The following is a 23,600-nucleotide window of genomic DNA, read 5'->3' as shown; positions in this document are numbered from 1 at the left end:
CAGCCACCCACAGAGAGCCCAGCCACCCACAGAGAGCCCAGCCACCCGGAGAGAGCCCAGCCACCCGGAGAGAGCCCAGCAACCCGGAGAGAGCCCAGCCACCCGGAGAGAGCCCAGCCACCCGGAGAGAGCCCAGTGACCCGGAGAGAGCCCAGCCACCCAGAGAGCCCAGCCACCCACAGAGAGCCCAGCCACCCACAGAGAGCCCAGCCACCCACAGAGAGCCCAGCCACCCGCAGAGAGCCCAGCCACCCGGAGAGAGCCCAGCCACCCGGAGAGAGCCCAGCAACCCGGAGAGAGCCCAGCCACCCGGAGAGAGCCCAGCCACCCGGAGAGAGCCCAGCCACCCGGAGAGAGAGCCCAGCCACCCGGAGAGAGCCCAGCCACCCGGAGAGAGCCCAGCCACCCGGAGAGAGCCCAGCCACCCGGAGAGAGCCCAGCCACCCGGAGAGAGCCCAGTGACCCACAGAGAGCCAAGCCAGCCCCAATGACCCAGAGAGAGAGAGAGAGAGAGAGAGTCCAGCCACCCGGAGAGAGCCCAGCCACCCGGAGAGAGCCCAGCCACCCGGAGAGAGCCCAGCCACCCGGAGAGAGCCCAGCCACCCGGAGAGAGCCCAGCCACCCGGAGAGGGCCCAGTGACCCGGAGAGAGCCCAGCCACCCGGAGAGAGCCCAGCCACCCGGAGAGAGCCCAGCCACCCGGAGAGAGCCCAGTGACCCGGAGAGAGCCCAGCCACCCGGAGAGAGCCCAGCCACCCGGAGAGAGCCCAGCCACCCAGAGAGCCCAGCCACCCGGAGAGAGCCCAGCCACCCGGAGAGAGCCCAGCCACCCGGAGAGAGCCCAGCCACCCGGAGAGAGCCCAGCCACCCGGAGAGAGCCCAGCCACCCGGAGAGAGGCCAGCCACCCGGAGAGAGGCCAGCCACCCCGAGAGAGGCCAGCCACCCGGAGAGAGGCCAGCCACCCGGAGAGAGGCCAGCCACCCGGAGAGAGGCCAGCCACCCGGAGAGAGCCCAGCCACCCGGAGAGAGCCCAGCCACCCGGAGAGAGAGCCCAGCCACCCAGAGAGAGAGCCCAGCCACCCAGAGAGAGCCCAGCCACCCGGAGAGAGCCCAGCCACCCGGAGAGAGCCCAGCCACCCGGAGAGAGCCCAGCCACCCAGAGAGAGAGCCCAGCCACCCAGAGAGAGCCCAGCCACCCGGAGAGAGCCCAGCCACCCGGAGAGAGCCCAGCCACCCGGAGAGAGCCCAGCCACCCGGAGAGAGCCCAGCCACCCGAAGAGAGCCCAGCCACCCGGAGAGAGCCCAGCCACCCGGAGAGAGAGCCCAGCCACCCGGAGAGAGCCCAGCCACCCGGAGAGAGCCCAGCCACCCGGAGAGAGCCCAGCCACCCGGAGAGAGCCCAGCCACCCGGAGAGAGCCCAGCCACCCGGAGAGAGCCCAGCCACCCGGAGAGAGCCCAGCCACCCGGAGAGAGCCCAGCCACCCGGAGAGAGCCCAGCCACCCGGAGAGAGCCCAGCCACCCAGAGAGCCCAGTGACCCGGAGAGAGCCCAGTGACCCGGAGAGAGCCCAGCCACCCAGAGAGCCCAGTGACCCGGAGAGAGCCCAGCCACCCGGAGAGAGCCCAGCCACCCAGAGAGCCCAGTGACCCGGAGAGAGCCCAGTGACCCGGAGAGAGCCCAGCCACCCGGAGAGAGCCCAGCCACCCGGAGAGAGCCCAGCCACCCGGAGAGAGCCCAGCCACCCGGAGAGAGCCCAGCCACCCGGAGAGAGCCCAGCCACCCGGAGAGAGAGCCCAGCCACCCGGAGAGAGAGCCCAGCCACCCGGAGAGAGAGCCCAGCCACCCGGAGAGAGAGCCCAGCCACCCGGAGAGAGAGCCCAGCCACCCGGAGAGAGAGCCCAGCCACCCGGAGAGAGAGCCCAGCCACCCGGAGAGAGAGCCCAGCCACCCGGAGAGAGAGCCCAGCCACCCGGAGAGAGAGCCCAGCCACCCGGAGAGAGCCCAGCCACCCGGAGAGAGCCCAGCCACCCGGAGAGAGCCCAGCCACCCGGAGAGAGCCCAGTGACCCGGAGAGAGCCCAGCCACCCGGAGAGAGCCCAGCCACCCGGAGAGAGCCCAGCCACCCGGAGAGAGCCCAGTGACCCGGAGAGAGCCCAGCCACCCGGAGAGAGCCCAGCCACCCGGAGAGCCCAGCCACCCGGAGAGAGCCCAGCCACCCGGAGAGAGCCCAGCCACCCAGAGAGAGCCCAGCCACCCGGAGAGAGCCCAGCCACCCGGAGAGAGCCCAGCCACCCGGAGAGAGCCCAGCCACCCAGAGAGAGAGCCCAGCCACCCAGAGAGAGCCCAGCCACCCGGAGAGAGCCCAGCCACCCAGAAAGCCCAGCCACCCGGAGAGAGCCCAGCCACCCAGAGAGAGCCCAGCCACCCAGAGAGAGCCCAGCCACCCAGAGAGCCCAGCCACCCAGAGAGAGAGCCCAGCCACCCGGAGAGAGCCCAGCCACCCGGAGAGAGCCCAGCCACCCGGAGAGAGGCCAGCCACCCGGAGAGAGAGCCCAGCCACCCGGAGAGAGCCCAGCCACCCGGAGAGAGGCCAGCCACCCAGAGAGAGAGCCCAGCCACCCGGAGAGAGGCCAGCCACCCGGAGAGAGCCCAGCCACCCGGAGAGAGCCCAGCCACCCAGAGAGAGAGCCCAGCCACCCAGAGAGAGCCCAGCCACCCAGGGAGAGCCCAGCCACCCAGAGAGCCCAGCCACCCGGAGAGAGCCCAGCCACCCGGAGAGAGCCCAGCCACCCAGAGAGAGAGCCCAGCCACCCGGAGAGAGCCCAGCCACCCAGAGAGAGAGCCCAGCCACCCAGAGAGAGAGCCCAGCCACCCAGAGAGAGAGCCCAGCCACCCAGAGAGAGAGCCCAGCCACCCGGAGAGAGCCCAGCCACCCGGAGAGAGCCCAGCCACCCGGAGAGAGGCCAGCCACCCGGAGAGAGAGCCCAGCCACCCGGAGAGAGCCCAGTGACCCAGAGGGAGCCCAGCCACCCGGAGAGAGAGCCCAGCCACCCAGAGAGCCCAGCCACCCGGAGAGAGCCCAGCCACCCGGAGAGAGCCCAGCCACCCAGAGAGAGAGCCCAGCCACCCAGAGAGAGCCCAGCCACCCAGGGAGAGCCCAGCCACCCAGAGAGCCCAGCCACCCGGAGAGAGCCCAGCCACCCGGAGAGAGCCCAGCCACCCAGAGAGAGAGCCCAGCCACCCAGAGAGAGAGCCCAGCCACCCGGAGAGAGCCCAGCCACCCGGAGAGAGCCCAGCCACCCGGAGAGAGCCCAGCCACCCGGAGAGAGCCCAGCCACCCGGAGAGAGGCCAGCCACCCGGAGAGAGCCCAGCCACCCGGAGAGAGCCCAGCCACCCGGAGAGAGCCCAGCCACCCGGAGAGCCCAGCCACCCAGAGAGAGAGCCCAGCCACCCAGAGAGAGCCCAGCCACCCGGAGAGAGAGCCCAGCCACCCAGAGAGCCCAGCCACCCGGAGAGAGCCCAGCCACCCGGAGAGAGCCCAGCCACCCAGAGAGAGAGCCCAGCCACCCGGAGAGAGCCCAGCCACCCGGAGAGAGCCCAGCCACCCAGAGAGAGAGCCCAGCCACCCAGAGAGAGAGCCCAGCCACCCAGGGAGAGCCCAGCCACCCAGAGAGCCCAGCCACCCAGAGAGCCCAGCCACCCGGAGAGAGCCCAGCCACCCGGAGAGAGCCCAGCCACCCAGAGAGAGAGCCCAGCCACCCGGAGAGAGCCCAGCCACCCGGAGAGAGCCCAGCCACCCAGAGAGAGAGCCCAGCCACCCAGAGAGAGCCCAGCCACCCAGGGAGAGCCCAGCCACCCAGAGAGCCCAGCCACCCAGAGAGCCCAGCCACCCAGAGAGCCCAGTGACCCGGAGAGAGCCCAGCCACCCGGAGAGAGCCCAGCCACCCAGAGAGAGAGCCCAGCCACCCAGAGAGAGAGCCCAGCCACCCGGAGAGAGCCCAGCCACCCGGAGAGAGCCCAGCCACCCGGAGAGAGCCCAGCCACCCAGAGAGCCCAGTGACCCGGAGAGAGAGCCCAGCCACCCGGAGAGAGAGCCCAGCCACCCGGAGAGAGCCCAGCCACCCGGAGAGAGCCCAGCCACCCGGAGAGAGAGCCCAGCCACCCGGAGAGAGAGCCCAGCCACCCGGAGAGAGAGCCCAGCCACCCGGAGAGAGAGCCCAGCCACCCGGAGAGAGAGCCCAGCCACCCGGAGAGAGCCCAGCCACCCGGAGAGAGCCCAGCCACCCGGAGAGAGCCCAGCCACCCGGAGAGAGCCCAGCCACCCGGAGAGAGCCCAGTGACCCGGAGAGAGCCCAGCCACCCGGAGAGAGAGCCCAGCCACCCAGAGAGCCCAGCCACCCAGAGAGCCCAGCCACCCGGAGAGAGCCCAGCCACCCGGAGAGAGCCCAGCCACCCAGAGAGAGCCCAGCCACCCAGAGAGCCCAGCCACCCAGAGAGCCCAGCCACCCAGAGAGCCCAGCCACCCGGAGAGAGCCCAGCCACCCGGAGAGAGCCCAGCCACCCGGAGAGAGCCCAGCCACCCGGAGAGAGAGCCCAGCCACCCGGAGAGAGCCCAGCCACCCAGAGAGCCCAGCCACCCAGAGAGCCCAGAGAGAGAGCCCAGCCACCCGGAGAGAGCCCAGCCACCCGGAGAGAGAGCCCAGCCACCCGGAGAGAGAGCCCAGCCACCCGGAGAGAGCCCAGCCACCCGGAGAGAGCCCAGCCACCCGGAGAGAGAGCCCAGCCACCCGGAGAGAGCCCAGCCACCCAGAGAGCCCAGTGACCCAGAGAGAGAGCCCAGCCACCCGGAGAGAGAGCCCAGCCACCCGGAGAGAGAGCCCAGCCACCCGGAGAGAGAGCCCAGCCACCCGGAGAGAGAGCCCAGCCACCCGGAGAGAGAGCCCAGCCACCCGGAGAGAGAGCCCAGCCACCCGGAGAGAGAGCCCAGCCACCCGGAGAGAGAGCCCAGCCACCCGGAGAGAGAGCCCAGCCACCCGGAGAGAGAGCCCAGCCACCCGGAGAGAGCCCAGCCACCCGGAGAGAGCCCAGCCACCCGGAGAGAGCCCAGCCACCCGGAGAGAGTCCAGTGACCCGGAGAGAGCCCAGCCACCCGGAGAGAGAGCCCAGCCACCCGGAGAGAGCCCAGTGACCCAGAGAGCCCAGTGACCCAGAGAGAGAGCCCAGCCACCCGGAGAGAGCCCAGCCACCCGGAGAGAGCCCAGCCACCCGGAGAGAGCCCAGCCACCCGGAGAGAGCCCAACCACCCAGAGAGCCCAGTGACCCAGAGAGAGAGCCCAGTGACCCAGAGAGAGAGCCCAGCCACCCGGAGAGAGCCCAGCCACCCGGAGAGAGCCCAGCCACCCGGAGAGAGCCCAGCCACCCGGAGAGAGCCCAGCCACCCAGAGAGCCCAGTGACCCAGAGAGAGAGCCCAGCCACCCGGAGAGAGCCCAGCCACCCGGAGAGAGAGCCCAGCCACCCGGAGAGAGAGCCCAGCCACCCGGAGAGAGAGCCCAGCCACCCGGAGAGAGAGCCCAGCCACCCGGAGAGAGAGCCCAGCCACCCGGAGAGAGAGCCCAGCCACCCGGAGAGAGAGCCCAGCCACCCGGAGAGAGAGCCCAGCCACCCGGAGAGAGAGCCCAGCCACCCGGAGAGAGAGCCCAGCCACCCGGAGAGAGAGCCCAGCCACCCGGAGAGAGAGCCCAGCCACCCGGAGAGAGAGCCCAGCCACCCGGAGAGAGAGCCCAGCCACCCGGAGAGAGAGCCCAGCCACCCGGAGAGAGAGCCCAGCCACCCGGAGAGAGCCCAGCCACCCGGAGAGAGCCCAGCCACCCGGAGAGAGCCCAGCCAACTGGAGAGAGCCCAGCCACCCAGAGAGCCCAGTGACCCAGAGAGAGAGCCCAGCCACCCGGAGAGAGCCCAGCCACCCGGAGAGAGCCCAGCCACCCGGAGAGAGCCCAGCCACCCACAGAGAGCCCGGCCACCCACAGAGAGCCCGGCCACCCACAGAGAGCCCGGCCACCCACAGAGAGCCCGGCCACCCACAGAGAGCCCAGCCACCCACAGAGAGCCCAGCCACCCACAGAGAGCCCAGCCACCCACAGAGAGCCCAGCCACCCACAGAGAGCCCAGCCACCCGGAGAGAGAGCCCAGCCACCCGGAGAGAGAGCCCAGCCACCCACAGAGAGCCCAGCCACCCACAGAGAGCCCAGCCACCCGGAGAGAGAGCCCAGCCACCTGGAGAGAGAGCCCAGCCACCCGGAGAGAGAGCCCAGCCACCCGGAGAGAGAGCCCAGCCACCCGGAGAGAGAGCCCAGCCACCCGGAGAGAGAGCCCAGCCACCCGGAGAGCCCAGTCAAACGGAGAGAGCCCAGTCAAACGGAGAGAGCCCAGTGAAACGGAGAGAGCCCAGCCACCCGGAGAGAGCCCAGCCACCCAGAGAGCCCAGCCACCCAGAGAGAGAGCCCAGCCACCCAGAGAGAGAGCCCAGCCACCCAGAGAGAGAGCCCAGCCACCCAGAGAGAGAGCCCAGCCACCCAGAGAGAGAGCCCAGCCACCCAGAGAGAGAGCCCAGCCACCCAGAGAGAGAGCCCAGCCACCCAGAGAGAGAGCCCAGCCACCCAGAGAGAGAGCCCAGCCACCCAGAGAGAGAGCCCAGCCACCCGGAGAGAGAGCCCAGCCACCCGGAGAGAGCCCAGCCACCCAGAGAGCCCAGTGACCCGGAGAGAGAGCCCAGCCACCCGGAGAGAGCCCAGCCACCCAGAGAGAGAGCCCAGCCACCCAGAGAGAGAGCCCAGCCACCCAGAGAGCCCAGCCACCCGGAGAGAGAGCCCAGCCACCCGGAGAGAGAGCCCAGCCACCCGGAGAGAGAGCCCAGCCACCCGGAGAGAGCCCAGCCACCCGGAGGGAGCCCAGCCACCCGGAGAGAGCCCAGCCACCCGGAGAGAGCCCAGCCACCCGGAGAGAGAGCCCAGCCACCCGGAGAGAGCCCAGTGACCCACAGAGAGCCAAGCCAGCCCCAATGACCCAGAGAGAGAGAGAGAGAGCCCAGCCACCCGGAGAGAGCCCAGCCACCCGGAGAGAGCCCAGCCACCCGGAGAGAGCCCAGCCACCCGGAGAGAGCCCAGCCACCCGGAGAGAGCCCAGCCACCCGGAGAGAGCCCAGCCACCCGGAGAGAGCCCAGTGACCCGGAGAGAGCCCAGCCACCCAGAGAGCCCAGCCACCCACAAAGAGCCCAGCCACCCGGAGAGAGCCCAGCCACCCGGAGAGAGCCCAGCCACCCGGAGAGAGCCCAGCCACCCGGAGAGAGCCCAGCCACCCGGAGAGAGCCCAGCCACCCAGAGAGAGCCCAGTGAGCCGGAGAGAGCCCAGCCACCCGGAGAGAGCCCAGCCACCCGGAGAGAGCCCAGCCACCCGGAGAGAGCCCAGCCACCCGGAGAGAGCCCAGTGACCCGGAGAGAGCCCAGCCACCCGGAGAGAGCCCAGCCACCCAGAGAGAGGCCAGCCACCCGGAGAGAGCCCAGCCACCCGGAGAGAGCCCAGCCACCCAGAGAGAGAGCCCAGCCACCCAGAGAGAGAGCCCAGCCACCCGGAGAGAGGCCAGCCACCCGGAGAGAGGCCAGCCACCCGGAGAGAGGCCAGCCACCCGGAGAGAGCCCAGCCACCCGGAGAGAGCCCAGCCACCCGGAGAGAGCCCAGCCACCCGGAGAGAGGCCAGCCACCCAGAGAGAGAGGCCAGCCACCCAGAGAGAGAGGCCAGCCACCCAGAGAGAGAGGCCAGCCACCCAGAGAGAGAGCCCAGCCACCCGGAGAGAGAGCCCAGCCACCCGGAGAGAGAGCCCAGCCACCCGGAGAGCCCAGTCAAACGGAGAGAGCCCAGTCAAACGGAGAGAGCCCAGTCAAACGGAGAGAGCCCAGCCACCCGGAGAGAGCCCAGCCACCCGGAGAGAGAGCCCAGCCACCCGGAGAGAGCCCAGCCACCCGGAGAGAGCCCAGCCACCCGGAGAGAGCCCAGCCACCCGGAGAGAGAGCCCAGCCACCCGGAGAGAGCCCAGCCACCCGGAGAGAGAGCCCAGCCACCCGGAGAGAGAGCCCAGCCACCCACAGAGAGCCCAGTGACCCGGAGAGAGAGCCCAGCCACCCAGAGAGCCCAGCCACCCAGAGAGCCCAGAGAGAGAGCCCAGCCACCCGGAGAGAGCCCAGCCACCCGGAGAGAGAGCCCAGCCACCCGGAGAGAGAGCCCAGCCACCCGGAGAGAGCCCAGCCACCCGGAGAGAGCCCAGCCACCCGGAGAGAGCCCAGCCACCCGGAGAGAGCCCAGCCACCCGGAGAGAGCCCAGCCACCCGGAGAGAGCCCAGCCACCCAGAGAGCCCAGTGACCCAGAGAGAGAGCCCAGCCACCCGGAGAGAGCCCAGCCACCCGGAGAGAGAGCCCAGCCACCCGGAGAGAGAGCCCAGCCACCCGGAGAGAGAGCCCAGCCACCCGGAGAGAGAGCCCAGCCACCCGGAGAGAGCCCAGTGACCCAGAGAGAGAGCCCAGCCACCCGGAGAGAGCCCAGCCACCCGGAGAGAACCCAGCCACCCGGAGAGAGCCCAGTGACCCAGAGAGAGAGCCCAGCCACCCGGAGAGAGCCCAGCCACCCGGAGAGAGAGCCCAGCCACCCGGAGAGAGAGCCCAGCCACCCGGAGAGAGAGCCCAGCCACCCGGAGAGAGAGCCCAGCCACCCGGAGAGAGAGCCCAGCCACCCGGAGAGAGAGCCCAGCCACCCGGAGAGAGAGCCCAGCCACCCGGAGAGAGAGCCCAGCCACCCGGAGAGAGAGCCCAGCCACCCGGAGAGAGAGCCCAGCCACCCGGAGAGAGAGCCCAGCCACCCGGAGAGAGAGCCCAGCCACCCGGAGAGAGCCCAGCCACCCGGAGAGAGCCCAGCCACCCGGAGAGCCCAGTGACCCACAGAGAGCCCAGCCACCCACAGAGAGCCCAGCCACCCACAGAGAGCCCAGCCACCCACAGAGAGCCCAGCCACCCACAGAGAGCCCAGCCACCCACAGAGAGCCCAGCCACCCACAGAGAGCCCAGCCACCCACAGAGAGCCCAGCCACCCGGAGAGAGAGCCCAGCCACCCAGAGAGAGAGCCCAGCCACCCGGAGAGAGCCCAGCCACCCGGAGAGAGAGCCCAGCCACCCAGAGAGAGAGCCCAGCCACCCGGAGAGAGAGCCCAGCCACCCACAGAGAGCCCAGCCACCCACAGAGAGCCCAGCCACCCACAGAGAGCCCAGCCACCCACAGAGAGCCCAGCCACCCACAGAGAGCCCAGCCACCCGGAGAGAGAGCCCAGCCACCCGGAGAGAGAGCCCAGCCACCCGGAGAGAGAGCCCAGCCACCCGGAGAGAGAGCCCAGCCACCCGGAGAGAGAGCCCAGCCACCCGGAGAGAGAGCCCAGCCACCCGGAGAGAGAGCCCAGCCACCCGGAGAGAGAGCCCAGCCACCCGGAGAGAGAGCCCAGCCACCCGGAGAGAGAGCCCAGCCACCCGGAGAGAGAGCCCAGCCACCCGGAGAGAGAGCCCAGCCACCCGGAGAGCCCAGCCACCCGGAGAGCCCAGTCAAACGGAGAGAGCCAAGTCAAACGGAGAGAGCCCAGCCACCCGGAGAGAGCCCAGCCACCCAGAGAGCCCAGCCACCCAGAGAGAGAGCCCAGCCACCCAGAGAGAGAGCCCAGCCACCCAGAGAGAGAGCCCAGCCACCCAGAGAGAGAGCCCAGCCACCCGGAGAGAGAGCCCAGCCACCCGGAGAGAGAGCCCAGCCACCCGGAGAGAGAGCCCAGCCACCCGGAGAGAGAGCCCAGCCACCCGGAGAGAGAGCCCAGCCACCCGGAGAGAGAGCCCAGCCACCCGGAGAGAGAGCCCAGCCACCCGGAGAGAGAGCCCAGCCACCCAGAGAGAGAGCCCAGCCACCCGGAGAGAGAGCCCAGCCACCCGGAGAGAGAGCCCAGCCACCCGGAGAGAGAGCCCAGCCACCCGGAGAGAGAGCCCAGCCACCCGGAGAGAGAGCCCAGCCACCCGGAGAGAGAGCCCAGCCACCCGGAGAGAGAGAGAGAGAGCGAGAGAGAGAGAGAGAGAGAGAGCCCAGCCACCCGGAGAGCCCAGCCACCCAGAGAGAGCCCAGCTACCCAGAGAGAGAGAGAGAGCGAGAGAGAGAGCCCAGCTACCCGGGGAGAGAGAGAGAGAGAGAGGGAGAGAGAGAGCCCAGCCACCCGGAGAGAGAGCCCAGCCACCCGGAGAGAGAGCCCAGCCACCCGGAGAGAGAGAGAGAGAGAGAGAGAGAGCCCAGCCACCCGGAGAGCCCAGCCACCCAGAGAGAGAGAGAGAGCGAGAGAGAGAGCCCAGCTACCCGGAGAGAGAGAGAGAGGGAGAGAGAGAGCCCAGCCACCCACAGAGAGCTGCGACCCAGTACTTTCCAGTGTCTACCATTTGCCGGAGAATGATTGGCAGGGGAGGTTACACTAATCCACCAATGGATCTTGTGGCTGACAGGGTTCGATGTAAATCAGATTAAGAAATATTAAAGACTTCTATTTATACAGCACCTTATCATATCCCACAATGCTTCACAGCCAACTGATTGTGAAGTGCAATCCCTGTTGTTCCAAAGGCAGCAGCCATTCTGTGAACAGCGAGATCCCACAACAGCACTGAAATAAAAGCTCAGTTAATCTGATTTTTGGTGGTGTTGGATGAGGGAAGAATGTTAGTCAGGACAATTTGAAAACTCCCATGTCCTCTTCAAATATGGATTTTGTACATCCACCGGAAGAGGCAGATGGATCCACATTTAATATCTCATCCGAAGGACGGCCCCTCCGACAGTGCGGCACTCCCTCAGTAATGCCCCTCCGACAGTGCAGCGCTCCCTCAGTACTGCCCCTCCGACAATGCAGCACTCCCTCAGTACTGCCCCTCCGACCGTGCGGCGCTCCCTCAGTACTGCCCCTCCAACAGTGCGGCGCTCCCTCAGTACTGCCCCTCCGACAGTGCGGCGCTCCCTCAGTACTGCCCCTCCGACAGTGCGGCGCTCCCTCAGTACTGCCCCTCTGACAGTGCGGCACTCCCTCAGTACTGCCCCTCCGACAGTGCGGCGCTCCCTCACTACTGCCCCTCCGACAGTGCAGCACTCCCGCAGTACTGTCCCTCCGACAGTGCAGCACTCCCGCAGTACTGTCCCTCCGACAGTGCAGCACTCCCGCAGTACTGTCCCTCCGACAGTGCAGCACTCCCGCAGTACTGTCCCTCCGACAGTGCGGCGCTGCCTCAGTACTGCCCCTCCGACAGTGCGGCGCTGCCTCAGTACTGCCCCTCCGACAGTGCGGCACTCCCTCAGTACTGCCCCTCCGACAGTGCGGCGCTCCCTCAGTACTGCCCCTCCGACCGTGCGGCGCTCCCTCAGTACTGCCCCTCCGACCGTGCGGCGCTCCCTCAGTACTGCCCCTCCAACAGTGCGGCGCTCCCTCAGTACTGCCCCTCCGACAGTGCGGCGCTCCCTCAGTACTGCCCCTCCGACAGTGCGGCGCTCCCTCAGTACTGCCCCTCCGACAGTGCGGCGCTCCCTCAGTACTGCCCCTCCGACAGTGCGGCGCTCCCTCAGTACTGCCCGTCTGACAGTGTGGCGCTCCCTCAGTACTGCACCTCCGACAGTGCGCCGCTCCCTCAGTACTGCCCTTCCGACAGTGCGGCGCTCCCTCAGTACTGCCCCTCCGACAGTGCGGCGCTCCCTCAGTACTGCCCCTCCGACAGTGCAGCACTCCCGCAGTACTGTCCCTCCGACAGTGCAGCACTCCCGCAGTACTGTCCCTCCGACAGTGCAGCACTCCCGCAGTACTGTCCCTCCGACAGTGCAGCACTCCCGCAGTACTGTCCCTCCGACAGTGCGGCACTCCCTCAGTACTGCCCCTCCGACAGTGCGGCGCTCCCTCAGTACTGCCCCTCCGACCGTGCGGCACTCCCTCAGTACTGCCCCTCCGACAGTGCAGCGCTCCCTCAGTACTGCCCCTCCGACAATGCAGCACTCCCTCAGTACTGCCCCTCCGACACTGCGGCGCTCCCTCAGTACTGCCCCTCCGACAGTGCGGCGCTCCCTCAGTACTGCCCCACTGACAGTGCGGCGCTCCCTCAGTACTGCCCGTCTGACAGTGTGGCGCTCCCTCAGTACTGCCCCTCCGACAGTGCGGCGCTCCCTCAGTACTGCCCCTCCGACAGTGCGGCGCTCCCTCAGTACTGCCCCTCCGACAGTGCGGCGCTCCCTCAGTACTGCCCCTCTGACAGTGCGGCACTCCCTCAGTACTGCCCCTCTGACAGTGCGGCGCTCCCTCACTACTGCCCCTCTGACAGTGCAGCACTCCCGCAGTACTGTCCCTCCGACAGTGCAGCACTCCCGCAGTACTGTCCCTCCGACAGTGCAGCACTCCCGCAGTACTGTCCCTCCGACAGTGCAGCACTCCCGCAGTACTGTCCCTCCGACAGTGCGGCGCTGCCTCAGTACTGCCCCTCCGACAGTGCGGCGCTCCCTCAGTACTGCCCCTCCGACAGTGCGGCGCTCCCTCAGTACTGCCCCTCCGACAGTGCGGCGCTCCCTCAGTACTGCCCCACTGACAGTGCGGCGCTCCCTCAGTACTGCCCGTCTGACAGTGTGGCGCTCCCTCAGTACTGCCCCTCCGACAGTGCGCCGCTCCCTCAGTACTGCCCTTCCGACAGTGCGGCGCTCCCTCAGTACTGCCCCTCCGACAGTGCGGCGCTCCCTCAGTACTGCCCCTCCGACAGTGCGGCGCTCCCTCAGTACTGCCCCTCCGACAGTGCGGCGCTCCCTCAGTGCTGCCCCTCCGACAGTGCAGCGCTCCCTCAGTACTGCCCCTCCGACAGTGCGGCGCTCCCTCAGTACTGCCCCTCCGACAGTGCGGCGCTCCCTCAGTACTGCCCCTCCGACAGTGCGGCGCTCCCTCAGTACTGCCCCTCCGACAGTGCGGCGCTCCCTCAGTACTGCCCCACTGACAGTGCGGCGCTCCCTCAGTACTGCCCGTCTGACAGTGTGGCGCTCCCTCAGTACTGCCCCTCCGACAGTGCGCCGCTCCCTCAGTACTGCCCTTCCGACAGTGCGGCGCTCCCTCAGTACTGCCCCTCCGACAGTGCGGCGCTCCCTCAGTACTGCCCCTCCGACAGTGCAGCACTCCCGCAGTACTGTCCCTCCGACAGTGCAGCACTCCCGCAGTACTGTCCCTCCGACAGTGCGGCACTCCCGCAGTACTGTCCCTCCGACAGTGCGGCACTCCCGCAGTACTGTCCCTCCGACAGTGCGGCACTCCCTCAGTACTGCCCCTCCGACAGTGCGGCGCTCCCTCAGTACTGCCCCTCCGACCGTGCGGCACTCCCTCAGTACTGCCCCTCCGACCGTGCGGCACTCCCTCAGTACTGCCCCTCCGACAGTGCAGCGCTCCCTCAGTACTGCCCCTCCGACAATGCAGCACTCCCTCAGTACTGCCCCTCCGACACTGCGGCGCTCCCTCAGTACTGCCCCTCCGACAGTGCGGCGCTCCCTCAGTACTGCCCCACTGACAGTGCGGCGCTCCCTCAGTACTGCCCGTCTGACAGTGTGGCGCTCCCTCAGTACTGCCCCTCCGACAGTGCGGCGCTCCCTCAGTACTGCCCCTCCGACAGTGCGGCGCTCCCTCAGTACTGCCCCTCCGACAGTGCGGCGCTCCCTCAGTACTGCCCCTCCGACAGTGCGGCACTCCCTCAGTACTGCCCCTCTGACAGTGCGGCGCTCCCTCACTACTGCCCCTCTGACAGTGCAGCACTCCCGCAGTACTGTCCCTCCGACAGTGCAGCACTCCCGCAGTACTGTCCCTCCGACAGTGCAGCACTCCCGCAGTACTGTCCCTCCGACAGTGCAGCACTCCCGCAGTACTATCCCTCCGACAGTGCGGCGCTGCCTCAGTACTGCCCCTCCGACAGTGCGGCACTCCCTCAGTACTGCCCCTCCGACAGTGCGGCGCTCCCTCAGTACTGCCCCTCCGACCGTGCGGCGCTCCCTCAGTACTGCCCCTCCGACCGTGCGGCGCTCCCTCAGTACTGCCCCTCCGACAGTGCGGCGCTCCCTCAGTACTGCCCCTCCGACCGTGCGGCGCTCCCTCAGTACTGCCCCTCCGACAGTGCGGCGCTCCCTCAGTACTGCCCCTCCGACAGTGCGGCGCTCCCTCAGTACTGCCCCTCCGACAGTGCGGCGCTCCCTCAGTACTGCCCCACTGACAGTGCGGCGCTCCCTCAGTACTGCCCGTCTGACAGTGTGGCGCTCCCTCAGTACTGCCCCTCCGACAGTGCGCCGCTCCCTCAGTACTGCCCTTCCGACAGTGCGGCGCTCCCTCAGTACTGCCCCTCCGACAGTGCGGCGCTCCCTCAGTACTGCCCCTCCGACAGTGCGGCGCTCCCTCAGTGCTGCCCCTCCGACAGTGCGGCGCTCCCTCAGTGCTGCCCCTCCGACAGTGCGGCGCTCCCTCAGTGCTGCCCCTCCGACAGTGCAGCGCTCCCTCAGTACTGCCCCTCCGACAGTGCGGCGCTCCCTCAGTGCTGCCCCTCCGACAGTGCGGCGCTCCCTCAGTGCTGCCCCTCCGACAGTGCAGCGCTCCCTCAGTACTGCCCCTCCTACAGTGCGGCGCTCCCTCAGTACTGCCCCTCCGTCGGTGCAAACAATAATTTGTGTGTTAGGTAAGAAAAGAAAGAATTGCATTTATATAGCGGCAATGCACTCAAGGTGGTTTGGATTCTAATACTGCTTTTGTTCTGTGTTCAGCTTCTCAGGTTGTTATTTGGAAGTTCCTGGTGTTGATGTCCGTGTCCCTGGTGCTTGTAGCTCTTTGCTTCCTCTTTGGCAGATGTTACTATCAACAAAAGTGAGTCGGTTCCCTGCGATTTACTGCACGCTCACACCACGGAGAAATACCCGTGAGCTGCCCACAGGTGCCATCAAGTGTGTTTGTATTTGTGGATCTTTGTACGCTTGGGTGTGTGTGTGTGTGTGTGAGTGTTCAGCCATTGCTCGGCTGCAAACCCGTGTGTTGTGGGTGCCTGCAGGCGCGAGTGTGCTCGCGCGCGTATGTCTGAGTGCGTATGGACTTAGGCCTAGAAATTCAGTTGCTTGCGCCAGCCGGTAGCGCCTTAGGAGGAGGAGATGTTGGGCGCTAGGCGGCTAGCGGCCGGGCGCAGCGCGATCTGCGCCTCTCCCCAACTTCACTAGAGATTTAGCGTCGGCGCAAAGTCTTTGCGCGCGCTCAGCTGTGCGCGCAGATCCTGACGTCATTTCATCGTGCAACGCCCTTTGTGCGCCCCAAACCGGAACTTCAGTGGCGCCACCCTTCTTTGCGCCTGGCGCCCCCAGCGACTGGTAGAGGGGAACGGTTCCCAGTTGCTGCGGGGTGCGGGGGGGGGCGCTGTTTAAAGGGGACTCCTCCTGACTTATAAGTGACAGCCATTTTGTGCCAATCCTTCTGTGTGAGAGACAAAGGCAGAGAGCTTTCTGCTTTGACTCAGCGCTCGCACAGGTACTTCTGGCTTCAGGCCAGAGCTTTGCACTTGGATTTCACTTTCAGTGCCATAGCCTTGAGTCGCCACATATACTGTAATGGGGGCTACAATGGGTGGAAACGTTGGCTTTCTGCATTGCATTCAAAGGGATCAGAGACGCCGTGAGAGAGTGCCAGTCATGGCCAGACGGAGAAGGACCAACAGGTGTCGGCACAGGAGGCCTTACCCACCCAGGGTATACCGCCAGCAGTTCTCATATCTGAACATGTCTGAAGAGCAGTGTGTTCGGAGGCTGCGATTCAGAAGGGAGGTGGTCACTGAGATCTGCCACCTGCTTCGCAGAGATCTGCAGCCACAGCTGAGGAGCAGGACGTCTCTGTCGGTGGCAGTGAAGGTGACGGTGGCTCTCAACTTCTGTGCCACCGGCTCCTTCCAATCCGCTACTGGGGACATTGCCAACATCTCCCAGTTCGCGGTACATTGCTGCATCCGACAGGTGAACAATGCCCTTTTCAGAAGGAGACGTCAGTACATCTCCTTCCCCATGACCCTGGACAAGCAGCAAGAGCGTACAATGGGATTTGGAAGAATAGCGGGCTTCCCCATGGTCCAGGGCGTAGAACTGATGAACCAGCATTGGTCAGGCCTTGCTTCAGGGCTGCAGTGCGCAGGGCATGGCAGCCAGACAAGTCCACCCTCCCCCTTTAAGAGCTGACCGGCGCCAGAGTGTCTGCCGTCAATCAGCAACTCGCCGCACCTGCGCTGCGCCCGCCCTCGGGGGTATCGTCCCGGACCGCCGGCTTAGCGCCTAATGATAGTCGTGCATCGCCTGTTTTAGCACAGCAGCAACCTCTTGGGGCGATGCGACTGAATATCGGCGAAGGTGGCGCGAACTTGTGCCGGGCGCAAACTTTAGCGGCCGCCCGACTGTAGCGCCCCGAACGTGGCTATACTGAATTTCTAGGCCTTAGTGTCTGCCTGTAAGCACTACTGTGTTACCTCAATGAACTGACATTGACCCTCACTTCATCCTTTGTTGTCTTTCCTCCGATACTGGGGTGAGATCTGCCCCAGGCTTTGGAAAGAAAGCAGAGTGGGTACACTTCTGCTGGGGAAACGGTGAGTGAGCCTCGCATTAAGCTCCTGACCCAGCACAGGGGCTGATTTGCGCAAGATATTGCATGGGTGTTGCAGTGAGTTTGCGCTATGCCTGATGTCCAGCGGTTAAGGGAGGGGTTGAATTTTATCGGGACAGGTTCGCAGTTTCTGCACGCGGTCTACATTAAGTTAATGATCTCTGGCCTTGTCAGATCTGCTGTACCCCATTTGAGCGGGCGTGTTCTAGAGCTTTGCAAAGGTGCCAGTACTTTCCCCATTCACCGATGTCACCGACTGCCCAGCTGTGTCTGTGCGAACCTTCAAGGAATTGACGCTGGACACCTTCCTGCTGTGCAGGACAAAAACACCACTGATTTCCTGCGCTGGATGGTGAGGAGGTGCCTTGTATTGACCTAAGGCTTTGGAGGGTAGATCGAGAGAAATCTCTTCACCAGAGAGTGGTGAGAATGTGAAATGTGGACCACACGGAGTAATTGAGGCAAATAGCATAGATGCATTTAAGAGGAAGCTAGAGAAATACACGAGGGAGAAAGGAATGGAACGATATGCTGATAGAATAAGGAGGTAGAACATGTCCAGGGAACTATAGACCAGTCAGCTTAACATCGGTGGTAGGAAAAATAATGGAATCCCTACTAAAGGAGAAAACAGAAGAACATCTAGAAACCAAAAATATAATAATGAATAGTCATCATGGATTTCAAAAGGGAAAGTCTTGCTAGACTAACCTCATTGAATTTTTTAAGAGGTAACAGAGGGAATAGACAAGGGTAATGCAGTAGATGTAATTTATCTAGATTTTCAAAAGGCCTTTGATAAGGTACCCCATAATAGACTGATGAACAAGGTCAGAGAATGTGGAGTCAGGGGACAAGTAGCAGAATGGATTGCTGGCTGGCTTCAAGACAGGAAGCAGAGAGTTAGGGGTAAAGGGTAGATATTCACAGTGGCAGAAGGCGGGTAGTGGTGTTCCACAAGGATCACTGCTGGGACCACTGCTGTTCACAAATATTATTAACAATTTAGACTTTGGAATCAAAAACACAATTTCTAAATCTGCAGATGGCACCAAATTGCAGGGGATAGTTAATACTGAGAAGGACTGGCTTTTCACTAGCTGCGATATTCCACAACAGATTTACCTTCAGTGTCGTTTGAAGCCGTCCATGCTGGTCACACGCGAGGTCATGGTGGAGGGTTGCAGGAAAGGTCGGCAGTCAGTCTTCACAAATGGCCAACGTTCGTCCATTCAGGAGTTGTACAGGCCGGTCGGAGTTGCAATCCTAGCTCATGGTGTTGACAAAAGTCATGTACTGTAATGTAGGAAGGGGAAAGGTCAGTGCACAACCCCACTGCCTCACCCCCAACAAAAGAGAGGAGTCCTGTTGTGCCAGCCATGGCTCAGTGGATCTCCCTCTCTCTCACCTCTGACTCAGAAGTTCATGGGTTTAAGTTCCCACTACAGAAACTTGAGCACAAACATCTAGGCTGACACTCCCCGGTTGCCTATTACTGAGGGAGTGCTGCACTGTCGGCGGGGCAGTACTGAGGGAGCGTCGCACTGTCGGAGGGGCAGTACTGAGGGAGCATCGCACTCTCGGAGGGGCAGTACTGAGGGAGTGCTGCACTGTCGGAGGGGCAGTACTGAGGGAGCGCCCCACTGTCGGACGTGCAGTAATGAGGGAGTGCCGCACTGTCGGAGGGGCAGTACTGAGGGAGGGCCGCACTGTCGGAGGGGCAGTACTGAGGGAGTGCTGCACTGTCGGAGGGGCAGTACTAGGGAGCGCAGCACTGTCGGAGGGGCAGTACTGAGGGAGCGCTGCACTGTCGGAGGGTCAGTACTGAGGGAGCGCTGCATTGTCGGAGGGGCAGTACTGAGGGAGTGCCGCACTGTCGGAGGGGCAGTACTGAGGGAGCGCAGCACTGTCGGAGGGGCAGTACTGAGGGAGTGCTGCACTGTCGGAGGGGCAGTACTGAGGGAGCGTCGCACTGTCGGAGGGGCAGTACTGAGGGAGCATCGCACTCTCGGAGGGGCAGTACTGAGGGAGTGCTGCACTGTCGGAGGGGCAGTACTGAGGGAGCGCCCCACTGTCGGACGTGCAGTAATGAGGGAGTGCCGCACTGTCGGAGGGGCAGTACTGAGGGAGGGCCGCACTGTCGGAGGGGCAGTACTGAGGGAGTGCTGCACTGTCGGAGGGGCAGTACTAGGGAGCGCAGCACTGTCGGAGGGGCAGTACTGAGGGAGCGCTGCACTGTCGGAGGGTCAGTACTGAGGGAGCGCTGCATTGTCGGAGGGGCAGTACTGAGGGAGTGCCGCACTGTCGGAGGGGCAGTACTGAGGGAGCGCAGCACTGTCGGAGGGGCAGTACTGAGGGAGTGCTGCACTGTCGGAGGGGCAGTACTGAGGGAGCGTCGCACTGTCGGAGGGGCAGTACTGAGGGAGCATCGCACTCTCGGAGGGGCAGTACTGAGGGAGTGCTGCACTGTCGGAGGGGCAGTACTGAGGGAGCGCCCCACTGTCGGACGTGCAGTAATGAGGGAGTGCCGCACTGTCGGAGGGGCAGTACTGAGGGAGGGCCGCACTGTCGGAGGGGCAGTACTGAGGGAGTGCTGCACTGTCGGAGGGGCAGTACTAGGGAGCGCAGCACTGTCGGAGGGGCAGTACTGAGGGAGCGCTGCACTGTCGGAGGGTCAGTACTGAGGGAGCGCTGCATTGTCGGAGGGGCAGTACTGAGGGAGTGCCGCACTGTCGGAGGGGCAGTACTGAGGGAGCGCAGCACTGTCGGAGGGGCAGTACTGAGGGAGTGCTGCACTGTCGGAGGGGCAGTACTGAGGGAGTGCTGCACCGTCAGAGGATTAGTACTGAGGGCGCGCCGCTCTGTCGGAGTGGCAGTACTGAAGGAGCACTGCACTGTTGGAGGGTCAGTACTGAGGGAGCGTCGCACTGTCGGAGGGTCAGTACTGAGGGAGTGCAGACCCTCGGTTGCAAACCTCTGTAATAGAGGTTTTCAAGATGAGGAGAGGTTTTCGAAAGGGTAAATTGGAGAAAAATATTCCCTCTAATGAGTGGGTTAATGACGAAAGGTCATAGATTCAAAATAATTGGACATAGACCTGGAGGGGAGAGACCAACCAAATTAGTAACAATGCTGTGGAGGAGGAATTCCTGGAGTGTTTACGGGATGGTTTCCTGGACCGATATGTCGAGAAACCAACCAGAGATCAGGCCATCTTAGACTGGGTATTATGTAACAAGAAAGGATTAATTAGCAATCTTGTTGTACGAGGCCCCTTGGGTCGGCGCGATCATAATATGATCGAATTCTTCATTAAGATGGAGAATGAAGTAGTTGACTCAGAGACGAGGGTCCTCAAATTAAATAAAGGAAACTACGATGGTCTGAGGAGCGAGTTGGGTAGGATTGAGTGGGGAATGGCGCTCAAAGGGTTGACGGTGGATAGGCAATGGCAAACATTCAAAGACCGAATGGATGAACTACAGAATTTGTTCATCCCAGTTTGGCATAAAAATAAAACAAAAAAGGTGACTCAACCGTGGCTAACAAGGGAAATTAGGGATAGCATAAGATCCAAGGAGGGGACATATAAATTGGCTAGAAAAAGCAATAATCCTGAGGATTGGGAGCAGTTTAGGAGTCAACAAAGGAGGACAAAGGGATTAATTAAGAAAGGGAAAATAGAGTAAGAGAGTAAGCTAGCAGGGAACATAAAAACTGACTGTAAAAGCTTTTATACATATGTGAAGAGAAAAAGATTGGTGAAGTCAAGCGTAGGTCCCTTACAGTCAGAATCAGGGGAATTTATAATGGAAAACAAGGAAATGGCAGACCAACTAAATACATACTTTGGTTCTGTCTTCACAAAGGAGGACACAAATAACCTCCCAGAGATGCCGGGGAACATAGGGTCTGATGAAAGAGAGGAACTGAAAGAAATCAGTATTTGTAGGAAAATGGTGTTAGGAAAATTGATGGGACTGAAGGCCGATAAATCCCCAGGGCCTGATAATCTACATCCCAGGGTACTTAAGGAAGTGGCCCTAGAGATAGTAGATGCATTACTGGTCATCTTCCAGAACTCGATAGACTCTGGAACGGTACCCATGGATTGGAGGGTAGCTAATGTTACCCCACTATTCAAAAAAGGTGGTAGAGAAAAAGCGGGGAATTATAGACCGGTAAGCCTGACATCGGTAGTGGGGAAAATGCTAGAGTCTATTATAAAAGATGTAATAGCAGAGCACTTGGAAAGCAGTGACAGGATCGGACAAAGTCAACATGGATTTACAAAAGGTAAATCATGCTTGACTAATCTACTGGAATTTTTTGAGGATGTAACTGGTAAAATAGATAAGGGAGAACCAGTGGATGTGGTGTATTTGGACTTTCAGAAGGCTTTCGATAAGGTCCCACATAAGAGATTAGCGTGCAAAATTAAGGCACATGGGATCGGGGGCAAGGTATTGACTTGGATAGAGAACTGGTTGGCGGACAGAAAGCAAAGAGTTGGAATAAACGGGTCGTTTTCCGAGTGGCAGGCAGTGACTAGTGGGGTACCGCAAGGATCGGTCCCAGGACCCCAGCTGTTCACAATATATATTAATGATCTGGACGAGGGAATTGGATGTAATATCTCCAAATTTGCAGACGACACAAAGCTGGGCGGGAGGGTAAGCTGCGAGGAGGATGTCGGGTAACTCCAGTACGATTTGGACAGGTTGGGTGATTGGGCAGAAACATGGCAAATGCACTATAATGTGGATAAATGTGAGGTTATCCACTTTGGTGGCAAAAACAGGAAGGCAGATTATTATTTGAATGGCAATAGATTGGGAGAAGGGGAAGTGCAACGAGACCTGGGTGTCCTTGTGCACCAGTCGCTGAAGGTAAGCACGCAGGTGCAGCAGGCGGTTAAGAAGGCAAATGGTATGTTGGCCTTCGTAGCAAGAGGGTTCGAGTACAGGAACAAGGATGTCTTGCAACAGTTGTACAGGGCCTTGGTGAGACCGCACCTTGAGTATTGTGTGCAGTTTTGGTCACCTTACCTGAGGAAGGACGTTCTTGCCATGGAGGGAGTGCAGCGAAGATTCACCAGACTGATACCTGGGATGGCAGGAATGACGTATGAGGAGAGATTGTGTCGATTGGGCTTATACTCACTGGAGTTTAGAAGATTGAGAGGGGATCTCATCGAAACCTATAAAATTCTGTCAGGCCTGGACAGACTAGATGCTGGAAGGATGTTTCTGATGGCAGGGGAGTCCAGAACCAGGGGTCATAGTCTAAGGATAAGGGGTAAGCCATTTAGGACTGAAATGAGGAGGAATTTCTTCACCCAGAGAGTGGTGAACCTGTGGAATTCTCTGCCACAGAGGGTGGTGGAGGCCAGTTCATTAAATATATTCAAGAAAGAGTTGGATATATTTCTTGAGGCTAAAGGGATCAAGGGATATGGGGAAAAGGCAGGGACCGGGTACTGAATTTGGATGATCAGCCATGATCTCATTGAATGGCGGAGCAGGCTCGAAGGGCCTACTCCTGCTCCTATCTTCTATGTTTCGATGAGGAGAAATGTTTTCACTCGGTGTTGTCGGGATCGGGATCACTGCACCTGAAAAGGTGCTTGAAGCTGATTCCAGCAGTAATTTTAAAAGGGAGTTGGATGGGTACTTGAGGATGAGAAACTTACAGGGTTATGGCCAAAAAGCGGGGGTGTGGGACTAAACACGACCGCAATCCAAAGAGCTAGCACAGGCACGACGAGCCGAATGGCCTCCTGCTGTGCTGTAATTTTCTATAATTCTATGACTGCATCAAATTACAGGAGGACATTAATAAACTTGCAGAATGGGCATATAATTGGCAAATGAAATTCAACACAGATAAATGTGCGGTATTATATTTTGGTAGGAAGAATAGGGAGGTCACTTATTACTTGGTGCGAGTCTGGGTGGGGTAGAGGAGCAAAGGGATTATGAAAGGTTTTGATAGAGCAGATACAGGGGGAGTGTTTCTATTTGTGGGGAAGAGCATAACTAGAGGCCATCAATATAAGATAGTCAACAAAAACCCAATAGGGAATTCAGAAGAAACCTCTTTACCCAGAGAGTGGGTAGAATGTGGAACTCGCAACCACAGGGAGTGGTTGAGGCGAATAGTATCGATGCATTTAAGGGGAAGCTAGAAAAACACACGAGGGAGAAGGGAATCGAGGGTTATGCTGATAGATTTAGATGAGGAAAGACGGGAGGAGGCTCGAGTGGAGCATAAACACCGGCATGGACTGGTTGGGCCGAATGGCCTGTTTCTGCGCTGTAAATTCTATGTTGTTCCATGTGGACTATTTCCTCTGGTTGGGGGGGCGGTGGAGTCCAGAACAAGGGATCATAACCGTAAAATTAGAGCTAGGTCATTCAGATGATGTCAGGAAGTGTGGTAGTGGAGATTCTGTCAGGTCTGGACAGACTAGATGTCAGGAAGTGTGGTAGTGGAGATTCTGTCAGGTCTGGACAGACTAGATGTCAGGAAGTGTGGTAGTGGAGATTCTGTCAGGCCTGGACAGACTAGATGTCAGGAAGTGTGGTAGTGGAGATTCTGTCAGGACTGGACAGACTAGATGTCAGGAAGTGTGGTAGTGGAGATTCTGTCAGGCCTGGACAGACTAGATGTCAGGAAGTGTGGTAGTGGAGATTCTGTCAGGACTGGACAGACTAGATGTCAGGAAGTGTGGTAGTGGAGATTCTGTCAGGCCTGGACAGACTAGATGCAGGAAGTGTGGTAGTGGAGATTCTGTCAGGCCTGGACAGACTAGATGTCAGGAAGTGTGGTAGTGGAGATTCTGTCAGGCCTGGACAGAC

At 62.3% G+C, this 23,600-nt stretch overlaps 1 protein-coding gene across 2 annotated transcripts in view; it reads left to right on the top strand.

The window, feature by feature from the left end:
* The window catches only part of LOC147097802 (interleukin-6 receptor subunit beta-like), a 100,890-nt gene that overhangs the window by 65,354 nt on the left and 11,936 nt on the right, over window positions 1–23,600 (top strand). For both annotated transcript variants that reach the window (XM_085971922.1, XM_085971923.1), the window contains exon 13: window positions 14,874–14,973. In XM_085971922.1, the coding sequence (XP_085828048.1) occupies window positions 14,874–14,973 (100 nt within the window). The remainder of the gene's footprint in view (window positions 1–14,873; window positions 14,974–23,600) is intronic.

Source organism: Somniosus microcephalus, chromosome 31 (genome assembly GCF_052327205.1).
Source record: "Somniosus microcephalus isolate GS21.2 chromosome 31, FLI_Smic_1.0, whole genome shotgun sequence".
In the NCBI taxonomy this organism is placed as follows: Eukaryota; Metazoa; Chordata; class Chondrichthyes; order Squaliformes; family Somniosidae; genus Somniosus; species Somniosus microcephalus.
This window is presented reverse-complemented; position numbering and strand designations above follow the sequence as displayed.